This window comes from Artemia sp. Qi Xiang Cuo, chromosome 16 (genome assembly GCF_049724085.1).
Source record: "Artemia sp. Qi Xiang Cuo chromosome 16, ASM4972408v1, whole genome shotgun sequence".
NCBI lineage: Eukaryota > Metazoa > Arthropoda > Branchiopoda > Anostraca > Artemiidae > Artemia > Artemia sp. Qi Xiang Cuo.
In genome coordinates this window covers 14764874-14789341 of record NC_142809.1, presented here as the reverse complement: position 1 = coordinate 14789341, position 24468 = coordinate 14764874, and the positions used below count along the sequence as shown (strand labels likewise).

General features: G+C 35.4%; 1 protein-coding gene across 1 annotated transcript; it reads right to left on the bottom strand.

Annotated features, from left to right (window-relative positions):
* Positions 1 to 4126: 4126 nt before the first annotated feature.
* Positions 4127 to 24466, bottom strand: Mt2 (tRNA (cytosine(38)-C(5))-methyltransferase). The gene is made up of 5 exons (XM_089102708.1): positions 24403 to 24466; positions 21535 to 21724; positions 19298 to 19592; positions 14860 to 15148; positions 4127 to 4429 (listed from the first exon to the last, which is right to left on the bottom strand). The coding sequence occupies exons 1-5, from the start codon at positions 24464 to 24466 to the stop codon at positions 4128 to 4130; spliced, it is 1140 nt and encodes a 379-aa protein (XP_088958834.1). The 3' UTR covers position 4127.
* Positions 24467 to 24468: the final 2 nt, after the last annotated feature.

Here is a 24468-nt window from a genome sequence, read left to right as displayed (position 1 = left end):
TGGTTGGAGTGTCCTGCTCAAACATATAATTTCCAGAAGTTTCAACTACGTCGAACAAATTGGTTTTATCAAATTTGGATTGGATGCGTTTGGGGGAATGGTGGGAGTGGAAGGGGTATCAATGACCTCAGAATCACTTTCGACTATTGAAAAGGGAACTAGTCATTTAAATTTCTAATCGAATGAGCCCTTTCTGAAGTTTCTACGAAAACGTTGTCTATACAAAACCTTATATGCCCCCAGGGCATAACTTACAACCCTTACCCTGAGGGCTGTGGGGGAATTGTCATCCTCTAAGACCTAATTTCCAGAACTTAAAACTACGTTTAATAAAATGAGTGTTTCAAAATTTTGATTGGATGTGTTTGGGGAAAAGGTGGGCGTGAGACGGGGGTTAGTTGCCTTCAAATCACTTTCGACTATTAAAAAGGGCACTAGCCCTTTGGATTTCCAATCGAATGTGCCTTTTTTGAAGTTTTTATGACAACGTCTTCTATAAAAACCTTATATGCCCCTAGGGTATACCTTAAAGCCCTTGCCTTAAGCGTTGTGAGGGAATGTCCTCCTCGAAAACATATTTTCTATCTGGAAATCAACTACGCTGAACAAAATGACTATCTCAAAATTTTGATTGGATGTGTTCGGGGGAATGATGAGCGTGGGAGGGCTAGATGCCCTCCAATCACTTTCGACTACTAAAAAGGACACAAGCCCTTTGAATTTCCAATCGAATGAGCCTTTTTTGAAGTTTCTACGACAAGGCCTTCTATAAAAGCCTTATCTTAGGGCATAACTTAAAACCCTTGCCCTGAGGGTTGTGGGGGAGTGTCCTCTTCAAAAAAATATTTTTTATGTGAAAATCAACTATGACGAACGAAATGGCTATCTCCATGTTTTGTGTGGCGTGGTTTGGGGAATTGATGGGCGTAGGGGAGGGGGCGATTTACCCTCGAATAACATCCGACGACAAAAAAGGGCACTGTAACTCTCGATTTCCAATCGAATGAGCTCCCTTTGAAGTTTCTAGGACGACCCCTTCCATATGAAGTGCCTCTGGCAAAAAAATAATAATAATAATGATAAATAATAAAACATTGGAGCCGTATGGCCTCTATTATAGGCAACGCTACAGCGTTGCCTCTGATATTGTGCAGGATAACCATCATCTACCGGCGGAGATGCACGAAGGAAACCTGACCCTCCTTCGAAGAATGGAGTAAACATAATGTCCTAATGGAAGTTGTAATGAAATGAATTTTGAAAGTCTGAAATTTCATTGCTAAACTGAATCGTGTTGGGAAAAATAAATTTGGAAAAGTTGAATTTCTTGCTTTGTGTTGTAATCAAATTAAAAAAAAAACAAGTCTTTTCAACTAAAAGTAAGGGGCAACTTTAAAACTAGGAACAGTAACGGTAAAAGCTTAAAGTTTGTTCAAAATACATTTCATTTCATTCAACTGCGGTTGTGTTTGAGCAGCCTTTTTTAAAGAATTCTGACAATAAGTCAAACTTTAACGTGAAGATCAAGGGTTGAAGAAGGGGCCGCCCGCTTCATATACGGAATAACTTTTGGTTGCTTTAAGTTTTGATGTAGCTCCTTACTTTCAGTTGTGAAAACTTCATTTAAAAAAAAATTAAAGTTCTGGTCCTTTTTCTAATCATGCAAGGAAATCTCCTTACCCCTCCCCCTGCGTAAAATTTCTCCTGGAAAATTCCCCCCCCCCGGAAACTTCCTACGGAAAATTCCACCTGTGGAAAATCCACCCGCAGAAAATACTCCCCAAAAAATTCCCGCATGTTTTTCAATAACAATGCTATATTGTGAGCAATCTGCAACGTGCGTAACTTACAGCCCTTTCCCCAAGGGACAATAGGGGTCATGTCATCCCCAAAAACATAGTCACATCGACTTTTCAACCATGCTGAATCAGATGGCTATCTCAAAATTTCGGTCAAATGTCTTTGGAAGAAAAAGGCGTAGGATGGGTGCTAGTTGCCCTCCAATTGTTTTGGTCACTTCAAAAAAGCAGCAGCAACTTGGCGGGCGATCTGGGTTTCCCAGCATTATTTAAAAAAAATATCAGAAATTAAATAAGAAAACAAGTTTTTTCAACTAAAAGTAAGGAGCAACAATGAAACTTGAAACGAACAGTTGTTATTACGTTTATGAGGGGAGTTGCCCCCTCTTAAACACCTCGCTCTTTACGTGAAGTTTTTTTTAGAACTTTTAAATAAGCTTATTATGCTAAGTAAACGATCCTTGTGTTTCGGAAATCATTCTTAAATAATGAGAACAAAAAGTCAAATTTTAGCGTAAAGAGTGGGGTATTGAGGAGGGGAAACCCCCTCTTAAATACCTCGCTCTTTACGTGAAGTTTTTTTTAGAACTTTAAAAAAAGCTTATTATGCTAAGTAAACGATCCTTGTGTTTCGGAAATCATTCTTAAATAATGAGAACAAAAAGTCAAACTTTAGTGTAAAGAGTGGGGTATTGAGAAGGGGAAATCCCCCTCATATACTTCATAATTTCTGTTCGTTTCAAGTTTCATTGTTGCTCCTTACTTTTACTTGAAAAACAACTTTTATTTCATTTATGGGGAAACACCGCGGTCAGTAACTCAAGAAGGTGAAGATTCTCTGCAATGTTTCATATATAATTTTTGAAGAATAATTTTATAAATAAAGCTCGGCGACAGTGGCAGTTCTAATCTCTTTTGCGCCCGGAGCAAAATATTGATTATTCCCCCCCCCCCTGTCACCCAAAAATTTTTCAGGACAGATTTTAACCAAGTTTTCAATTATTCACAAAATTTTCATTTATTAACAAAATTTGAATGTAAATTTAATAATAAAAAAAACGTTAGAATTAATCAAATATTGTCTACTTACTTTTATTTTCTAGGAATGGTGATGAAGATATGAGAAAAATGAAAATTTCAGATGGAATTTACTCATACTTACTGCCAACTGTGCCTTCTATTTTATTTTAATAAAAACAAAAGTTTCAAAACTTACAAATTGATTGTGACCTTTAAATTTTGCCCTCCAAAAGGTTTTGTGCCCGGGGCAAGTGCCCCTCTGTTCCCCCTAAAACCGCCTCTGCTCAGTGATGAGGAACCGAGCATAACTTGTGAACAATATAGTTCAACTCCGTTTGTTGCTTTTATTATGGAAGATCAGCATCAGTGGCTTGGACACCTACAAAACTTGAGCAGGAACCAAATGTTTATAGTAATTCCATTCAATAGTTCATAAGATCATGAGAGAAAAGTTGGGGCCTCTTAATAAGGCTGGGATAAGACAATAAAATGCAACCGCACTACAGATATAATTTTGATGGTAAAATGTTTTCAGAATTTTATCCAGAGACCCATTCTTGAGTTGTCATAGCTAGTTGGCATTGGCTGTATAGATAATGAGTTTGGTGGTTGTCCACTTTGTCGAGTTCAATTATGAAGTAACCCAAAGTGAATATAATTAAATGAATTGCTTCAAATTTTTGTAATAGTTTTTTGTTGGTACTGGTGCATTTTGCGGGCATTGCTATATACTGTAAGTGGAATGTCAAACGAGAAATGCTACAGTCACCCGACCAAACCCGTCAAACGGCTATGTGCAAGACCTAAATTGATAGCAAAGCGTTGTTTCTCATGGATTTTACAATATTTAAACGATTATTTTATGGGGCTTGGGGGGGGGGGTAAAGGCACCTAGGTTGGGTTACGTATTTAATATATGCTATGCTTTTCATGCAAAATTTTCCATATTGCACAATATTAATGCTGTGGTATGAATTTATTCATATTAATCAGACCTTCTGAACGTTGAGTAGCAAACAGCTGTGTTAAGAATCTCTGAATTTTGTGAATTTAGATAACGAAAAGGGCTCACGATTTCAGACTGATCTTAGGACTTATGTTCGGATTTTTGGTTGCTTTGAGAAGAATTGCCACACTTATTAGGTATATTATCGAGATTGTATTAGACTTTGGAAGCCCAGTATGGTTCTATATGTCGCCATTGAATTATCTGAATTACTTTCTTACAGCTTATAATCTAAGAACTTCATTTTATATTGATTTTAGTCTAGTTATGAATCATTATTTTGTGGAGAATTATGTATAGAATCAGCTATGTAATAATAATGCAACTAACAGCGTTACAACATGAACATTTACACTATTGCCAAGTAACTTATATTTCGTCTTATCACTTATGTCCTTCGGCCATGTATAATTGTCAGGAAAACACATGAGTCTTTCCACCTCTTTAGGAGTAAAATACCGAATTTTCAGTTTTCTTAAGGAGTTCAAGGCAGCTTCGGAGTCCGTGTCTTTGAACTCGTTATATACTTTGTACGCTTCTTCAATGGTAACTGATCTGTTGCAGACTAGGACTGATCCTGATCCCTCTACTAGGTGAGTATAACCTGCAAATTACATGGTAAATTCATTGTATAACCAACAGAGGGCTTACTTCACAAGCAAAACAATCAAACAAATAAGTTACAAATATGATCTACATCGGAGCCAAGGCCTGCTGGTGAATAATCAAGTAATTGATGATGAGAATCGTCTTGATAAAAAAATTCTAATTATAAGATAGCTAATCCGTTTTTTATGGTCTAAAACCTAAACCAAAGGTTTTGCGCCCCCCCTCCCCCCCCCCATTTCGAAAAAAAGAAGAAATGTTTTTTTTTCACAGTAGCCTGTTACCGTCCATTTTTTTTTTTTTTTTTTTTTTTAAATTTTAGGTTCTGTTTTTTTTTTTTAGTCAAAGCCCATTTTTGTGTTACTTCAAACTTGTCATAAAGTGTAAATTTGGCGTCAGATAAATTTGTATTTGTATAACGAGAAAATTGTATGGTAACTTCATTGTATCGAACATTTCGTGGCAACGAACTGTGAGTAAGGAGTGACCCTGCTCAATAGTAACCGAAACTCTAAAAAACGGAATTTTGATACCAATAGATACATAAAAAGAATCATATTTTTATGCTGATTTCAAATATACAAGTTTCATCAAGTTTAGTTACGCGCCTGAAAAAATTTGCCTTATTTTCGAAAAAAGGGGGAAACACCCGCTAAAAGTCATAGAAATTTAATGAAAATCACACCATCAGATTCAGCGTATCAGAGAACACTATTATAGAAGTTTCAAGCTCCTATCTGCAAGAATGTGATTTTGTATTTTTTTTGCCAGAATAAACATCATGGATGCGTGTTTATTTTTTTGTTCTTTTTTTGTTTGTCTTTTTTTCCCCAGGAATGATCGCATCGATCCAGTAGTCCTAGAATATCGCAGGAGGGCTCATTCGAACGGAAATTAAAAGTTCTAGTGCCCTTTTTAAGTGACCCAAAAAATGGAGGACAACTAGACCCCCTCCCACGCTCATTTTTACACAAAGTCTCCCGATAAAAATTTTGAGATAGCCATTTTGTTCAGCATGGTCGAAAGATACAATAACTATGTCTTTGAGGATGACTTAATCTCCCACAGTCCCCAGGGGAAGGTCTGCAAGCTATGAACTTTGCCCAATGTTTACATATACTAATACTACTACTACTACTAACAACTCACCGCAGCACCAAGCTGCCTCAGGCCAACACAGCTACGCACGCTTCTCCTCCACCCCAATCTATTCAAAGCCTCCCTTTTTACACCTGCCCACGAAGTTCCCATTTCCTTTGAATCTTTCTTTATGACGTCCTCCCACCCCAGACGGGGACGACCTGCTTTCCGTTTAGCCCTAGACGGTTGGCCGAAAAGAACAATCTTCGGCAATCTGTCATTCTTTATCCGCACAACGTGCCCTAGCCACCTCAACCTTTCTTTTATTATAGCCCTAGAGAGTGGTATTGAACCACAATTTTTGCATAGCCTATTGTTTGAAATACGGTCAGTCAGCCGGGTACCCAGAACAATCCTTAAGCAATTTCTCTGGAAAATATCTAGCAAATCTTCATCCGCTTTTCGGAGCGTCCATGCTTCAGAGCCATATTTGACCACTAATATTCTAATCTTGGTTTGCATACTTATCTTCTTATTCTTCCAAACTTTTTTTAACTGTGAAAAAACACCCTGAGCCTTGGCTATTCTACTTTCAAATTCTTCACTGCTCCCACCATCTTTACTAATAATACTACCAAGGTAAGCGAAGCTGCCCACCTGATCAATCTTTTCATTACCCAACGTCACCTTTTCATCTTCACTTATTCCTAGCCTTAGTGACTTAGTCTTCCTAACATTAATTTTCAAACCAATTCTAGCACCCTGAACTCGCAAAACCTCTAAAACTTCATTCATTTTGCTCTAGGACTTTCATCTAGGATGCTTGAATCATCAGCATAATCCAAGCCCAGGAGACTTTTTCCTCCCCATTGGATTCCGTGGTCTCCCATTGCCTTTCCTGTGCTCCTTAAGACAAAGTCCATAAGAATGATCCATAATAATGAGGGTAGAACACGGTCCTGATTAACACCTTATTTAATACAAAACTAGCCGCGCCCTTTAAGTCTTTCCCAAACTGTAACGGTGTTATCCTTGTACAGAACACAAACCACTTTAGTACGTTTTTCTGGTATGTCACACAATAATGAGACCTTTAGTAAAGCTCTTCTATCAACAAAGTCGAAAGCTTGCTCATAATCTATAAAACTGAGGACCAAAGGTGTTTTAAAACTCAGGCACTTCTCAATTATTAACTTAAGAGTGAAAATGTGGTCGAGACATCCTCTACCATTTCTAAAACCGCACTGTTCTTCTCTTAAAACTTATTCTATGGCATCTCTCAGTCTAAAAGGTATCATATTACTAAGTAATTTACTACCTACAGGTACCAGACTATTGCCTCGATAATTACCACACTCACTTTTATCACCCTTCTTATAAAGTGGCTTAATTAAGGTTTTCCTAAAATCGTTAGGTACTTAGTATTGGTTATTGGGAAGTATACAGAAGTTATCAGGGAGGATTTTTTTCTGGTAGTTGGAGGGGGGTCGAGGGATTACTTAGGAGGATCTTTCTATGGAGGAAAATTTTTAGGGAGGGACATTGCTATGAAGGGGGTGCCGGATATCCCAGCATTATTTAAAAAACGATCAGAAATTAAATAATAAAAAAAAACAATTTTTTCAACTGAAAGTAAGGAGCAACATCAAAATTTAGAACGAGCAGAAATTACTACGTAGATGATTAGGGTCTTCCCCCTAGTCATTACATGACTCTTTACGCTAAAGTTTTTTTTTGTGCTTTCATCAAAGCTATTTATTGTAAGTAGCGACCTTTGTGATAAAGAGGCCATTCTTAAAGGATTGGAAAAAAATTTTAACCTAATAATAAAAAGCATAGTCTCTACAAGGGGGGAGCCCCCCAATAAACTTAATAAGATTATACGAATTTATAAGTTCATTAGGTAAGTTAATTCGTAAGTTACGTCAGAACAAAATTTCGTGAAAGCCATTTAGCCAAAAAAAGTAAAATTAATATGCCAATTTCGTTTAAATTATTCATGTACGATGAGCCAAAATTAGAGCTGCATTAATTCAAAAACGTTCAGAAATTAAATAAAAAAAAGTTTTTTTTTAACTGAAAGTAAGTAGTTACATTACTTAAACGAACAGAAACTATTTCGTATATGAAAGGGGCTGTCTCCTCCTCAACACCTCGCTCTTTACGCTAAAGTTTGACTCTGTCTCACAACTTTATTTTTTAAAACAATAAAAAAAATTAGCGTAAAGAGCAAGGCGTTAAGGAGGGGACAGCCCCTTTCATAGACGCAATAATTACTGTTCTTTTTAAGTTTTAATGTAGCTCATGGGTGCCCATAAGGGGGGGGGGGGCCAGCCCCCCCCTGGATGAATGACGGTGTCATATATTTGTATTAATTTAAAAAACTTTTTCCACAGAACAAGTTTTCAAAGAAAAGTAAAGAGCTCTTTTAAGCCAAAAATGGGCAGAAATAAAGTCAAATAATATTCCAAGCGTAAAACTACCACAAATCACTATCAACAATTAAATGAAACTCAATATGAACCGATATTATAGTAAATTGCCGAGTCAAACTCAAAACGAGTAAAAATTAACATTACGAGGGCTGACAACCCCAATGCCTTTTCAAGAGTTTTTTACTTATTTAAGTAAAAAAAATTGAAAACATTTAAACATGTTTTCTTTTCAGTAAAGCGCAAATTATGTTCTGGTCTTGAAAAGGCATGGGGGTTATCTGCCCTACTATTGCTAATTTTTGCTCATTTCGAGTTTGACTTTCTGTCCATTTTGAGCATCATTTATTTATTGATAGTGATTTTTGGTATTTTTACGCTTAGAGGATTACTTGACTTCATTTTTGCCCATTTTTTGCTTGATTTAGTTTTCTTTGAAAAACTTGTTTAGTGGAAAAAGTTTTTTTAGATGAATTTCTGTTAGTTTTTTATTGACAGTCACTTTCATGAACAAAAAAAGGATATTTTATGTTTTTTTTTCTTTAAGAATCCATAGTTTGGCATACTTGTGGGGGTTCGACATGCCCAATGTCTCTAAAGACATAGTTGCTGGACCGTTCTACTATGCTGAACAAAATAGCTGTCTCAAAATTTTGACTAGATGTTTTTGGGAAATAAATCGGCTTGAGAGACAGGCTGAAAGCCATCCAGTTTATTTTCAGTCTTAGAAATAATATTAAGGTTCCAATTTTGAATTAAACTGGCTTCTTTAAATGTTTCAAGTTTATTTCTAGTCACTTCAGAACGATGTTACCTGCAATATTGCTTACGTATCCTTTTGAGAACCTATGCATATATTGTTTTTTTGCTTAAGTCGAACTCTCTCTAAGCACTTCCTAGAGGTTTCACCTTAATTCTATTAGCGTGATTAGTCACAGTAATTGTATTCGTAGTACTAAAAGTATACACAGTGCCTTCTGGCTAGTTCAAAATCCTCCACAACTTACCCTTAAAGATCTAACTTAATAATATAAGTTGTTTTTAAGATATTGCTTTGTCACCTTTTCGAAAGCCCACATGCTCATAGTTTGTTTTGATTTAGTTCAACATCCACCCAAATATTCCTTATATTTGATTACTGAAGACATTTTTATATTCTCTTTGAACTATTGGCTACACAATTGCTATCTCACAATTTCGATTAAATATGCTTGGGGAAAAGAGGATATCAGTGGGGGGGGGGAGGCTATTTTCTCTCCATCACGCTTGACTCTTAAAATAGAAATAGAACTATGCATTTCCAATCACATGAGCCTCCTCTAAATTTCACAAGCCCACTATTCATAAAAACCTTACATCCCCCCAGGGCATAACTTAAAGCCCTTACCCCATACTCTGGGGGGTTGTGTCAACCCCACAGGCCATGTTGTAAGATCTTTGGACTATTTTTGAACAAATGGCTATTTTAAAATTTCTATCGGATGCATTTGGGGAAAATATGACATGGGATTGGGGTATAGCTGCCCTCCAATAAATTTGACTCTGAAGAATGGCTCTTCAAATTCCGATTTCCAATCCAATGAGCCCCCTCAGAAGCTTATACAACCATCCTTCCATAAAAGCCTTGAATGTCCTGGGGCATACCATACAACCCTTGCCCTGAGGACTATGAGGGAGTTCTCATCCTCAAAGACATAATTTCTGGACTTTTAAACTACGACAAACAAAATAACTATCGTGAAACTTTGACTGGAAGTGTTTGGGGTAATTATAGGCGTGGGGGGATGGTTGCCCTCTAATCACTTTTGACCATTAAAGAGGGCACTAGCCCTTTCAATTACCAGCCGACTGAGCCCTTTTCGAAGTTTCTACGACAACAAATGGCTATCTTAAAATTTCTATCAGATGCGTTTCGGGAAAATACAGCTTGTGTGTGTGTGTGTGGGGGGGGGGGCGTCCTTCTGATCACTTCGACTCTTCAAAATAGCACTATAACTTCTGATTACCAATCAAATGAGCCCTCTTTGAAGTTTATACGACCGCCATTTCTATAAAAACCTTGATCCCCCCAGGGCGTAACTTACAACCCTTGCCCTGAGGGCTATATAGGGGGGGGGGTATCCTCAAATACATAATTTACGAACTTTTAAAATACACTGAATAAGATGGCTATCTAAAAAATTATGATTGAATGTGTTTGGGGAAATGATTGGTGTACGGGGGGGGGACTGGTTGACCTCCAAACACTTCTGACTGTTAAAAAGGCCAGTAGAACTTCTGATTACCAATCAAATGAGCCCCCTTTGAGGTTTATATGACTCCCCTTTCTATGCAAAACCTTATATCTCCCCTGGTCATAACTTACAACCCTTGCTCTGAGGGTTGTGGGGGGGGTGTCATTCTCAAAGTCATAATTTCCGGACCTTTAAATTACGTTGAACAAAATGGTTATCTGAAAATTTTGATTGGATGTGTTTGAGGAAGTGATTGACGGGGAGGGTAGAGGGGGAGCTGGTTGCCTTCTACGAGCTCTTTTGAAGTTTCCATGACATTTATTTCTATAAGGAGTGCCTTGGTCTAAAAAACAAAACAATACATTGTGCCCACATCGCTCTTTACTTAAGCAGCGCTATCGCGCTGCCTATGACATTTTGTCTTGAGATTTAAATTATACAACGCTGGAAGTGCCAATCAGACCAGGTAAGCCTCCCCCCCCCTAAAATTCAGCCTATGGGTGCCCATGATGTAGTTTCTTACTTTCAGGTAAAAAAACTCGTTTTTTTATTCAATAACCAACAGAACAGAGGGCTTACTTCTGAAGACAAAATAAGACAAATAGAAAAAAATATTCGCTTAAATCATTGTTAGTCACAATGGAAAATATTGTTTAAGCGACAACATATTTATTAATCTAATTTTAGCTCTGATCACCTTAACAGGGATTCAACTGAACAATCATTTTCTTTAAGAAATCAACCTTGACTGTCCAAGATCGAAATGATTTAAATCCAAAAAATATTTACTATAGCTAATTAGCATTTAAGGTTCCTCGTCAGAATAATGCTGATTCAGAAAATATAAGTTATTGCTTGGTAAAATTATTGTTCAACATTGAGAACATAGAATTCAAACTTACCCCTAGCCCTAGACTCACTTTCAGAAAAAAAACTAAGATCAGCAAAAAGTAGAAAATTAAGTCAAGAGAGGTTAACAGTGACTTATAATTTTATAAAGCCATACTTAGACGGGAGTGGTAGAAAAGGTATAAAAAAGGATAAAATAAGAATGGCTGTTACTCTGTATTATCGCATAGTTCCTTCAATAAGCAATTCAGATTCACAGCCCTATAATATATCTGAACTAATAAGCATAGCTGTATAATTCCATAATAAGCGAGATGAATGTTTTGCAAGTATTACAAATTTAGTACGATTTCTCGGGTTGGCAATGGATCACAGAGGTAGATTTTTGTGATTTGTGTTTCTCTTGGTTTGTGCTATGCAATGTTTATGTAATGAAAATTATTTGAATGTGAGTTTTCCCTATTATTTTCTATTGCCATGACCCTAGGGCTTTTAACGCAATAAAAGTTACTTACATGCATTCAATTTTTATGAATGTAATGGATTACGAATTTTATTATTACTCTGTTATTATATTATTATTACGGTATAGTGAAATTTATTAATACGGTGTTTAGTTCAGAAGAGGACATGTAGACATTCACCTGTTCGAGCTCGAAAGTATAGCTTTAAAATTATATTATAAGTATCATAAACAACAAGTAGAACAATAGGGATTTTTTTTAAAGAAAACGGAATGCAACTTCAAATGAATCTTCGTCGCTATCATAAATATTTATTTAATTGTGCTTTGAGTTTTTGGCCTGGGCTTTCGAATTCCACGTTATTCTTTCTATGTATGTCTGTGTATTTACCCATACACCTTGCATATACAAATATTCAGCAAAGATTCGGGATTTGGCAGCAATGCGGAGAGTGTGGTTAGCACCATCCTTTTTGTCTAGACGCTCTCCACCAGAAGCGTAATTTGCTATGGTGCAGGGCGGGAGGGCAGCAATTGCCCCTCCCAGACCTCAGTTTGTCCTCCCTCTCCCCAGATTCTAGTTTGCTGCCCCCCAGCTGAAATTTAGTTTATCCGAAAATCTTGTCAAGACTAATATAAGCCAGCATAATTCAAGTATCCACAGAAACGGGTCAGTTTTCTTTAGTATATATTTACCTTTTTTGTTACTATGTGGTTAATTTTTCAGTTTTCACTGTCATTTTCACTTGATTTGGGAAATCGGCTCCAACTCCCCCCCCCCCCGAATTTTGACGAAATTACACCACTTTCTCCACTCATTTTTTTTGTATTAGGACGTTTGTGTTGTTTTTCGTTTTATACAAGCAGAAAACAAGAATGGGGATGCACAAGTTACATCAAGAAACAAAGAAAATATTTGTGAATGTCAGAAACAGAAGTGTGGTACGTTTTTTTCAAGGACAGCAAGAGGGTGCATTTGGCTGCTGAATGCGAGTGGAAGAGCCATCAGAGAAACAAAACACCACTAACCCTACTCTTTGGCAGCGAAATTTTGCCGAAAAAGTGCTGCAAAATTGTTTGACACTTTCGATATTAGAATTTTTTTTTAATTACTAGAGCAAAATAATGTGTCATGTAGGCCACGAGCAATGTACCCCTGAATTTTTTTCGGGGACATTTTCCCCAATCCTTCGCAGGTTTTGTTTTGCTAAAACACAACACTGCCACAAAATTTGGCCGTAGGTAAATTTTCAATTTAGTCGTTTGACTTGAAATGATAGCTGAATGAGAGCTTGTGATTTGAATGTGGAAAAAATTTTCTTGACGTTAATTTCTGTTCGTTTTTAATTGGCATAGTGTTTTTCATTTGTTAAGTAAAGAATATCTTAAATATTTTCGGCAAAAAAATCACCGAAAAGTGGTTCGGGTCTCAGGCAGTAAAATTTTATGAATAGGGTATCAAAAAGCTAGTGCATGGTTGTAACAAGCGTCGTGTAAGAACAGGGAATATGTTATTTTGCAAACTTTGAACAACCCTTACCTATGGATATTTGTATGAGGACTAAAACATCATTTTTTAAAAGTTGAACTAAAAAAAAAAAAAAAAAAAAAAAAAAAAAAAAAAAATGTTGCAGTTTTCTATTGGGGAGATGTTGTGTTATATTCATACCCCAAATATTCATACTACGACAAATGCACCTACGAATTAAAAGTATGCAAAACTCGATGTCTCACTCCAATACTCCTATAAAATTACATCCGAATCGAAATAGTAAACCCAATCGGATATTACGCTTCACTATTATTTGCTAAATAAATTCTAATTATAGTCGTAATCAGAATTAAACGGCAGATCTCACGTATTCGAGATCTAATACTTATAAATAAAGATTTAAAGCTTTTTTGGAGACCATTGATTCTGGGAAAATTACCGAGAAAAGCCAGCCAAATTAGCTTGTTGCAAAATATTGTGGATTTGCCTTTTGTTATATGGAAATAGCAGTTTTTCTATGATGGCAGTAAAGGACAACATCAAGAAAAAATTAAAAATTAAAAAAAATACCGAAAGTCACCGCTCTTCACGCTAATTTTAAGAAAGGCATAATAAAGCTTTAAATTTCCGTCCGAATAAGCCCTTTTCCAGATTTCTAAGAAAACCGGTTCCATACGATCACCGCCGAGGGAAGAAAAACAAACAAAAGAAAAAACTTACATCCGCTAGATAATTTCTTGGAGAAATGAAAAATTTTGTATTTAAATATAGACGTGGGCTCTTGGAAATACTGAATTTTTCGACGGAATTTTCATCAATATATCCCTTCTTCTTAGAGGTACTACCCCCTTTTTTCCTAAGATTATCCAAATATTCTTATGCTAATAGATATGGTATGTTATATAAAATTCACTGAAATTTAGATATTTGGGGTAATAAAAAAAAAAACATTTTTGTAAGTGTATAGTTATCAAAGTTATCTTGTTTTAGAATTTTGGTTACTTTTGACAAGAGTTTGCAATTCATTAGCTCGAATTGTTAGATTGAGTGCATTAAGTTATAAAGAAAATCTTTGAGCTAAATTCTATCACCAAAAGGAAAATCTCTTTTTTGCTTAGATTTAAGAATATTCGTACAATAAGATTGCATAATGCATAATATTCATTAAAAAGTGCGTTCACTTTCAGTTAGCGTTCAAACTAAAAATTTCTTGGAAGAAACCCCACCCCATAGAAAATTTATTACCTGGAATTCAGTTTTTTTTCTCATATTTCGACCCCTTCCTGTGTATACAGGTTTATTCCTTAGGGGATCAAAATTAGAAAAATAGCAATTTTTCACTATTTTCCTGGGGCGGGGGCCGATTTAGGCCAAGTCAGTCACCTGCACTTCTATTAATAAAGTTAAGTTTCTACAGATGATTCCAGTCAATAATAAACCCATGGGAGGAATGTTAGAGCCACAAATGCGCATGAGTGTTGGCCATACGGCCATATATTTACGTTTTGGGCACAATGATAAAACGAGCTCCCTCTAAAATATGAATTTGGCTTCATCCTTATCCTTGGTAAAAAAATTTTAAACTAGGATTCAGTTACTAGGGGGTCAGGGGATCATTCCTTAGGGGATCAAAATTGGAAAAATAGCAATTTTTCACTATTTTCTTAGGAGGGGGAATTTAGGCCAAGTCAGTCACCCGCACCTCTATTAATGGAGTTAAGGTTCTACAGATATTTCCAGTCGATTAAAAACTTGCTAGCAGACTATTAGAGCCACAAATGTATATTAAGATTTTTGGTCTTATGGCCTTATCTTTATGTTTTGGGCACGATGATAAAACGAACCCCTTCTAAAACATGAAATTGGCTTCATCCCTACCCTTGGTAAAACAACAACTTGAGCTATCCTGGAATGTTCTTAGATCTAAAATGTTTCCATAGCGCAGGAGAATTTTATCAGGCAATGCATATTGTTCAATGTCAGTTTCTTTGTCTAAATAGCTGTGCAGTTTGCCAGGATTTACAAGCGAGTTTTGCGCGGCGTTGCTAGTATTTTGCTGCACCAAAGATGAGATATTCGTGTTTACTTCTCTTTGGCAATTGGAACAAATAGTGGTTTGATCATGAAGGGATTTGCCACGACAGGTGCAGTACGGAAATTCATTGAGCTGGAAAAGAATTAGATAAAAAGATAATTTCTACTAAGTATAAGTTTTAGAAAATACACAATAGATGAAAAAAGTATGGGGCAATAGATATACAAAAAGTATGAGAAATTATGAGGAACACTGTGACGGGAAGAGAAAAGACAATTTCCTACCCACAAACAAAAGGTATATAACACAAATATCCAACGGGCTTATCCTGCAGTGTAAAACAAAAGTTGTGGTATCAGGTGCACCTTGAAGCTATTCATGATTATGGTGATGTATTTTGAAGACAGTATTGCCCTCTTTACTGAACGTTAATTTATTCACGTTATTACACAATACTTATTAAACAATCCCAGGTTTAAACTGATAAGTAAGCAGAAGAAAATTTATGATTATTTCATAAGTTATTAATTCTGTTGAATCTCTTTTTAAATATTGAATATTTTTATTAAGCTGGCTTGGGACAAACAGTATTTATAAGAGCATTCTTCGAAAAACTGAAGACAGACGAGCGCACCACCAAAATATAGGTTACCAAAAAACTACTCAGCTGACATCTGTATTATATACCTAATCCCGGTACTTCCACCCTTCAAATGAGTATATGCGGGTATGTTATGAACGTTTCTATATTTTTTTAATAGTTCTTAAAAGATATTTTGAGGTTTAAGTGGGTTTTTTTCCTACGCCAAGCCCTGTGAAAGCGCTAAATTTTTCAATAGCAAATTTTGACATTTTTGTTTTTGCAAAATCTTACGATGGTATTTTTCTCATGAATGCTAAAGACTATTGTTTCGTCATCTAATTTCATGTCACATTTTCAAAAATTTCTAATTCTAAAGAAAATGAAATAAAATAGGAGGAAAACTAAAAAGTTTAAAATCGATTTATGCACATTTAACAAAAGATAATTTATTATTAATCCCCTTTGGTAATAAACACAGAATCAGTAGGGTACGCACAAAAGAGCATCGAAACTGATAGCACCTTGTGCCGATTCCTACGGGTTCAGTAGGGATAAAAAGTTATTTTTCGCCATTAAGAGAGCAATTTTGCCCACTAGAGCTAGAAAATACAAGCCTAACTTCGATTAAAAAAACTTTTTCAGTTATGGATTGAAATTTGTTTCTAAATCTCAAAGTAGAGATATTATTCTGTATTGGCGTTTCATTGAGTTAATGTAAAACTTAAGATTAATAGGATTTTAAAAAGTGAATTTTATAATATTTTTCTTTATTTTTAAACGTGAAGAAAATTTTGGGACATTGTAATCTATCTTGCATCACTGAGTTCTGTTTATTCGTTCCATGTTTTGTAAAAAAAATCGCAATAATTCAAAATTGTTTTACTCTTTAAATAAAAAAAACAGTTTTTTTTACGCTGTTAAAAAAACAGCGTACCCTTCGGGTTATATGAGAGTAAATTATCTTTTACTAAATGTGCATAAATCGATTTTAAACTTTTTAGCTTTCCTCCTATTTTATTTCATTTTCTTTAGAATTAGAAATTTTTGAAAATGTGACATGAAATTAGATGACGAAACAATAGTCTTTAGCATTCATGAGAAAAATACCATCGTAAGATTTTGCAAAAAAAACTAGTTGATTCCAAAAGAATTTTTGTTCTCCATGGAATTTATATGGCGATAATTATAGCTCCTTAAAATATGTATCCTCACAGAGGAAGCACACTTCAAAACAGGCAGGTCCTTTTACATATCAGAGCAGGTGATTATTTTTTGTTCTTTTCTGTTTTTAACGTGTAAAGTTTTGAAAATAAGATCAGAATATCTTATAGAATATCTTAAGATCAGAATATCTTTGATGTAAGTCCTTCGAAGGATTGAGAAAGATGTGCTAGATGTTTTCCAGAGGAAAACATTTTATGGATTTAGTATTCAACTGTTCCTTGAAAGTTTCTCTAAAATTGTCATCCTGGAACCAACGATATAGCTTCCCGGAAGGTAGTTAGGCTATCCTTACGAAACTTAATCTTTAAATTAACCCTAGACACTACTATTTAGATACTGGCTAGAGTCATTGCATATTAAATAATGAGCTCTACGAAAAACGTGGTCCGATCCCACATTCTAGAATAATAGTAAAAAAAAAAGGTTAAGATGGCTAGGCCACATTTACGGATGAAGAAGATAGATTTCGGAAGATCATGCTTTTTGACCATCTATCCGTGTCCAAGCAAAAAAATTCCTCCCCCAACAGAGTGGGGAGAGGTTACGATTAGTCAACGCAAACCCTTGGGAGCCCATGGAATGAAAACCCATGGGAGGATACGCAGAGTAAAGTTTTGAGCAGGGTGGAGCAGAGGAGAAGCACTCCCCATAGCAATGGTCCAGGGGAGGATTGGTGCTGCAATGAGCTTCTAGGAGCAGTAACATGTAGTATAGAGGGATAATTTATTAATATAATATCGAACAGAGACAAATAAAACTCAGAGAGGAAAGAAATAACAAAATGAAAAATAAAATCAAAAAAAGTGAAAAGAGGATTTTGTCAGCCATTGGCGAACCATGAAGAAGACGAAATAATCAAATATTTCGACTTACTGCCGTTGTAATATGTCGTTGTTTTTTACTACAACGACAGAAAAAAACTTTTCTCCTTCTTCATGGTTCGCCACTGGCTGACAAAATCCTCGTTTTTTCACCTTTTTTTATTTTATTTTTCATTTTGTTATTTTCTTTCCTCTCTAAGTTTCATTTTTCATGTATAGCCAGTGTGGTCTTAGAATGTATTTATCTGACCAGAGAATTATTGAAAGTCAAAACGAAGTTTCTATTGATGTTACTGTAACTTGAAAATCTGAAATAAAGTAAAATTAGTGTCAACAGGCAGAGTGGATATGCAATAAAAACGAAAAAAAGAAGAAAGAATTACGCTTTACAGTCCCTACCGGCTGCGCATATCTCCGTTTCATGATCCTTCAGCCAGGAATTGCGAATGGGGGTTAGGAGCCGGCCATCCTGTGTTATCGCACACCCTTCCTGTTTACCATCCTTAGATTTCTCCAGATACCCGTTTAGAGCAGGGTCTACTCTAGCTGAGCTTACAGAGGAATGCCATTGGCCCCCGTTCCAAATTAAATAACGAGTGACATCCGAACTCGAACCCCTGTCCTCACGGACAATGGAAAAGCGAAAAAATAAATATGCTTACTTTGCCTTTAATTTGGTTGGGTAGCGATAGACCGAATTGTAATTTTTTCCCAGGAGACGAACTTGAGTTTCACCTTTCATTAGTCTCCGATACTCTTTAAAGTTATTTGTTATTCTTTTTTGCAAGAAGACAATACCTCAATTTGAGTTAGGAACTCTAAAATCAATATAAAATAGAAGAAATTCCATTTTATATAATATATCGGCATAAAACTGTTATATACCGATATTACAGCTGTACTGTACTAATTTTATGAAGATAAATATTATTTTTCTGTATATTTTTTGTTGTTTTTTCTTCTTCTTGGTTTTTATTAATTTATCTTTTTTATTTGGCTTTCATAAGTTTCTCGTCAGTTTTTTCTCCTTTTTTCACCAATTGTCTTGTAACAATTTCTTAATTCACAAAACGGAATAGGACATTTTTAAGGTGCTTACTGCGTAACTTTAATTTAATCATATGGCGAGAAGGACCCATACATCCTAGGCCAAGACTCAGGTCTTGGTGGCATATTGCCTCACACGCATGCACCAAAACGTTTGTGAACACATAAGATTTTCAGTAATTGCCCTAAGATTTTTGGACAATATTATTTTTCGCAAATAATTACTATTTGGCAATCAATATGAATTGGTATAGAAATAAATGCTTTGCATTTAATGATATTGTTTATTTTACTGTTTTTTTTATCAATTTACCTCAGCAAAATACCCTAAAATAAACTATATTGGTCTTGAGCCAATATTCTAAAAGAATCAGCGAAAAGTCAACTTGCTGGATCATCCCTCTGACTGTGTGCATAATATCTCACATTTGGTAGCATTAGGAGTTAATATTGACGTCAGGGTAGGAGCTATTATAGCTTTCCCCTGATGATTTTCCAGCCCTGTTTGTGTGTGGATCCTACTGAAAAAGAAGAAGAAAATATCTGCAAAAGAAAAAATATTTTCTAGAATAAGAAAAATTATTTTTCGTACTCTTTGGTACTTACTATTGAAGTAGGATCATGTTTACAAAAACTAAATTTCTTATTCTTTCTTGCAAGAAGATAGTATCTCAATCTTGAGTTGGGCACTCTAAAATCGGTAGGGCTCAATAGAAATTCAATAGTATAGAAGCCGCAACTCTGAAGGATTTCCAGCATAGTCTCTCTCATTTTTGAGGATTCAAAACCGTAAACGTTTTCTATTAACAGGTACTGAATGTTTGGAGACCGTGGCAAAAGTTTGAGAACATGGTGAAAAGCATTACATCTGTCATCATTGACGTCTAGCTTTTTCCCAAGGCTAAAAAAGAAAATGTCAGAATTAGCATTGAAAAATTTAAGCCAGACATTGTATTTATTAGTTTAAAAAGCAATATCTGATCAGATATTAAAACAGGAATTTGTTTTAGAGTGCATCGTTTGGAGGGAAGTAGGTTCGTGTACACTCCAAAACTGAGGGTTATGTTGTTATTTTTTACACAAAAAGAAAAAGATGAAAAAGAAAATAAAAGAGTGTGAATATCTGGTAGGGAAGGGGGGAGGCAGTGCTCTTCCTCCTGTTCTGTCTATGACTGGGAAAAATGATTGATTATTCATATTTAATTTTAATTAGGATTTTCTTCAGATGCTTTATTCAAGGCTTTCATGATTATCCCAGTATTGTTGCATTGTTTTTCAGTTTTGGGATAAATTACTGGATATTTGCAAACAAAAAGTTAATTTTTCGATAGTAACCTTTTTAAGATTTTATTTTCCTATAAATCCCTCTCTAGGTGAAAATCTGCGACTTGTCGTTGTGATAAAATTGTCGATAAAATTAAGTAACTTCGGCACGTTTTTCAAATGTCATTAGAACTAACCACAAAGTTTATGCGACAATAGACAAAATATAATGCATATCGCTGCCTCTCAAGTAACATCTCGACTGTGTGAACCCCAGGCTTAGTACTACCCTTTTTTCATTCCACAGTCTCTGAGTGAAATAAATTAAAATCTTGTTCATTTTATTTGAAATATTTTTTTGAAAACATCAATTCTATTACTTAAGGATACTATAATATCTAATTTATTTGCATATTTTTTCCTGATAAATCAAAAAATTAAAGTTTCTTGCACGACTTGTGAGGTACCGTCTAGTATCCTTATATGATTTAAGGACGGGAAACTTCAGCTTGTCACTTTCCAGCTAACCCATAATTTTTTTATGTTGGATCCCTCCTAGAAGCCTAAAACGTGGACGGTAAGGAGTGACGCTTGAATGTTTTCTCCAGAATGATGATACACTGTGAAGGTCGTCCCTGGAAAATCTTTGGTTAAAAGCACAAGAGGTATTGTTGCTAAGAGGCACCGTTGTTGTCTTTGGCTGTCATGGGAAGACCTGAATATAATCAAGCAATACACATTTCTACCTAAATTGAGTACTATTCAAATGCAACAACTATATATTAAGAAATTCCAATGTCCTTAGATTTGAGGCAAAACGAAAGTTAAAGTATCTTTAAACAAAGAAAATTAATCACATTTTCATAAGCACTTGATAATTTACACTTGGTTACATATCCAAGAACAAGCAGCAAGGCCTACTAGATAGGTTACTTTTAAACTGCATAACTATACAAAAAAAAACAATCAAGAAACGTACCCAACCCAATTCTTCCCAAAATTCTGGATCCGTAAAACATGTAAGTAATCGGAAAATTGCAACATGGAATATTACACATCGACGTTAGAGACAGTTGCTATGACGCCAAAGGGACAGGAAATACGATTAGACAAAGACAACGATTCCAAAGGACATACATTTGAAAAAATAGATCACTGCTGACAACCAGAAAGCTTATAATAAAAGATTGGCCTTCGTTAGGATAAGGACCCACAGCTTCCTGCAGAACAGGAAGGCATTCAATCTAATTAAGACTTGGGTTGACAGCAAAAATTAATGCCTAAATTAATCGTTAACTATTTATGAGTTTTAGTACTTCAAAAAATAATAACAAAAATTAGTGGAACTAAAAGAATACAACCAATACGGTTAGAAACCAACCCCAAAAACATGGAAAAACTATTTTCTACAAGACAGGGCAATATAATGCTGTCTAGTAATAACGATAGATCTCATCAACGTCATCTTGCTTGATTAGAAAAGAAAAAAAAAATCCAGTGGCTAAGGAACTAATTTGCAAATTTACGATCATATGGGGAACAAAGGAACAATAATGCACACAAAAATCTTCAGATCTTACCGAGTAAATGGCTGACAGGGTGGGCTCATGAATATAGCATTAACATTTTGTCGAAATAGCTCTTCAGTAGAAAGAGAGAGAATATTTCTATTTGCAACAACATCATGTCCAAAATTTTCTTGATACGTCTTCACTGCATTTACATTTATTTCAAATGATTTAACAACTTGAATATTGACGTCTTTTTGATCTAAAAAGGGGACAAATTTCAAACAGTGATTAAGAAGTATCGCTATAGTGTAGAGCGCAACACAGCTGCTGCACCCTAATTGAAACTTGCATATACAATGAAAGAAAGGTTGACCATCTAGGCCAACCATCTAGGGCTAAACGGAAAGTAGGTCGTCCTCGTCTGGGGTGGGAGGACGCCATAAAGAAAGATTTAAAGGAAATGGGAACTTCCTGGGAGGGTGTAAAAAGGGAGACTTTGAACAGATTGGGATGGAGGAGGAGCGTGTGTAGCTGTCGCTCAGCCTCAGGCAGTTGCTAAATCCATTAGTCAATGGACCAAGGAGACCCATATACGGAAACAATTTTTTAGGCTGGGGTATGTACCACCTGAAATAAGCCACAAACAATGTTTCTTGATTACCCTAAAACTTTCAGGGATTTTTTCTGGGCCAAGGGACTCCGAATTTTGTTGGGATGGACAAGGTCGTACCCAGGGGGAGGGGTTTAGGGGGATTTGACTCCCCCCCCCCGAAACGTCTGTCTGACTCGTAAAAACGTGACAAAAATGGATATAAAAAAATTTTTTATACTTTTTTTGAGTTTTTTTTTGTAGACCCCCCCCCCTGAAAAAAAAATATTTAAGACCCCCCCCTCCCCTGGAAAAAAATCTTGGGTACGGCCTTGGGGATGGAGGATGGTTTGAGGGCCCAGCAAACGGCCAAGAACATTTTGAACCTTATTGGTTTGACACTCACTCCTGGAAGCGCCTGGGTCAAGGAGACATATGGTGCAAAATAAAATTGAAAAAAAATTGTTTTGCCAAAGATGGTGCCCAAAAACAGGCCACAAAACTTTTTTTAAACAGGTGGAAATCTACACCCACAAGTACCAGGGCCAAGGGAGCCCTAACATAGAATTTCTCATTAGAAAGCACAAATCATCACCAAAAAAGCAGGCCGAAAAGAGATTGAAATGATGTTAATTTTGGTAAATATTTTCTAAGGCCACAGTGCATTCCATTTATGCTCAAAATGTAACAAAAATTTGACAACAGCTAAAAATTTTTCATTAAGACAGTGATCTTTGATAAAAACAAGAACGTTTTAAAATAAATACTAATAAACGTCCAAATACTTTGGATTCACCTATCCGCGTTGGATTTGTTTTATCCAACAACTATGCACTATCATGTGTCAGTTTCTTTCCTTTTTTGTGTAACGTTTTTCTCGTATTTTGTATTATTTTCTCTTATATGTTAGTTTGTTTAATCTAGAATTTTTCCTTTTTTTTCTGATCAAAAACAGGTTAAGGAATAATAAAAACTTACTAAAGTGGCAAGCTTTGAATTTTTTCATGCCCTGGATCCATTCAAACCCCGGAAAATAATAAAAATATGAAAAAAAATTAAAATAGGGAAAAAAATCCTTAAGATCCGTAAATCTCGGGTCAGAAGCCATAGAAGGAGTGTTCGGCTTTTTAATACTCCTTCTCCATCCGAAATATTTAATTTGACATGATCTCCAAAACTTCGCTTTTCATTGACAAAATTTAGGTAATAGTCCAAAAAAATCAATGAATGCGAATACGTTAGTACTAAGAAAAATTTTAATTTTTCTGTTTAAACTTAAGTTTTTTGGATTGGGAAAGAATCCTTCCTTAAAAAAAAATCCCATTCCTCTTTAGTTGAGTAACGTTTACATCATTTCTTACTAAAACGTAGAAAGCGAGGAATGAATTAAAATGACGCTTTCTTAATAAAACAGGCCTATTGTTGTATTTTAGCTTTACAAAGAGAGATTGATCCACCTTATTCTACAGCTTGTGGTTTTCTATAGGGTCATTCAAGTAAGTACCTTAATTTATTGTTAGGCAATTCCTCTGAAAAAAAATCAACAAATCTTAAGGCTTTCGAAGCGCCGAAGCTTCAGAACTGTTGTTGGCCGCTGTTATTGCCATTTATTCCAATATTCTACCATTAACTCAAAGATTTATATTTCTGTCCTTCCAAACTTAAAAGAAAACATATGCTTTGGCTTTTCTATTATTTATGTATTCCTAAAATATTCATTTTTTAAGGCCACTCCAAGATCACACTGATGCAAAAAGACCACAAATTGATGATAAAGTTATCATTTTAAAAGAAAATAATAAATCATTGTCAAACTCAGCTAGGAAGTACGTGAACAATTCCAAATCATTTTGAATTTTAATTAGATATAATGTTATTGGAGCTGTTGTTGCAGAGTAGGCTTGATCTCAGTTTGGTAATAAGGGCCCAAAGTTTGAACCTAGCTGTAACAACACATTGCAGGGCTAAAGTAATGACCATAGTAGCCAAGAAGCTTCATTAATCTAATATAATTCTATATTATTGTCAAAATCCAGTGATGTTAAAAGATCAGCAATATCATTATTGAAGCACAATGGGCAATAGTGCTCTAAGATCATTTACAATTTTCCGAGCACAGTGAATTATGTTATGATTCACCTTCAGGTTAAACGGAAATTTTAAAGGCATTGGAGAATTTGTGGGAAGGTCTACAAAGTACACTTCAAGCACATTTAACGCTACCTATTATTTTTATTTAGAGATATAAGAAAATCACGTTAAAAATAAATTCCTATTAACTTTGGTCTTTAGTTCTAATAAAATCTCACAGTTGGTTACTTTACTAGAAAAAATACAATGGAGCTCACTATTCACGGCAATATGAAATCCTCCTAAGCCGGCAAACAATTCCAAAACCTGTATATACTCCATTC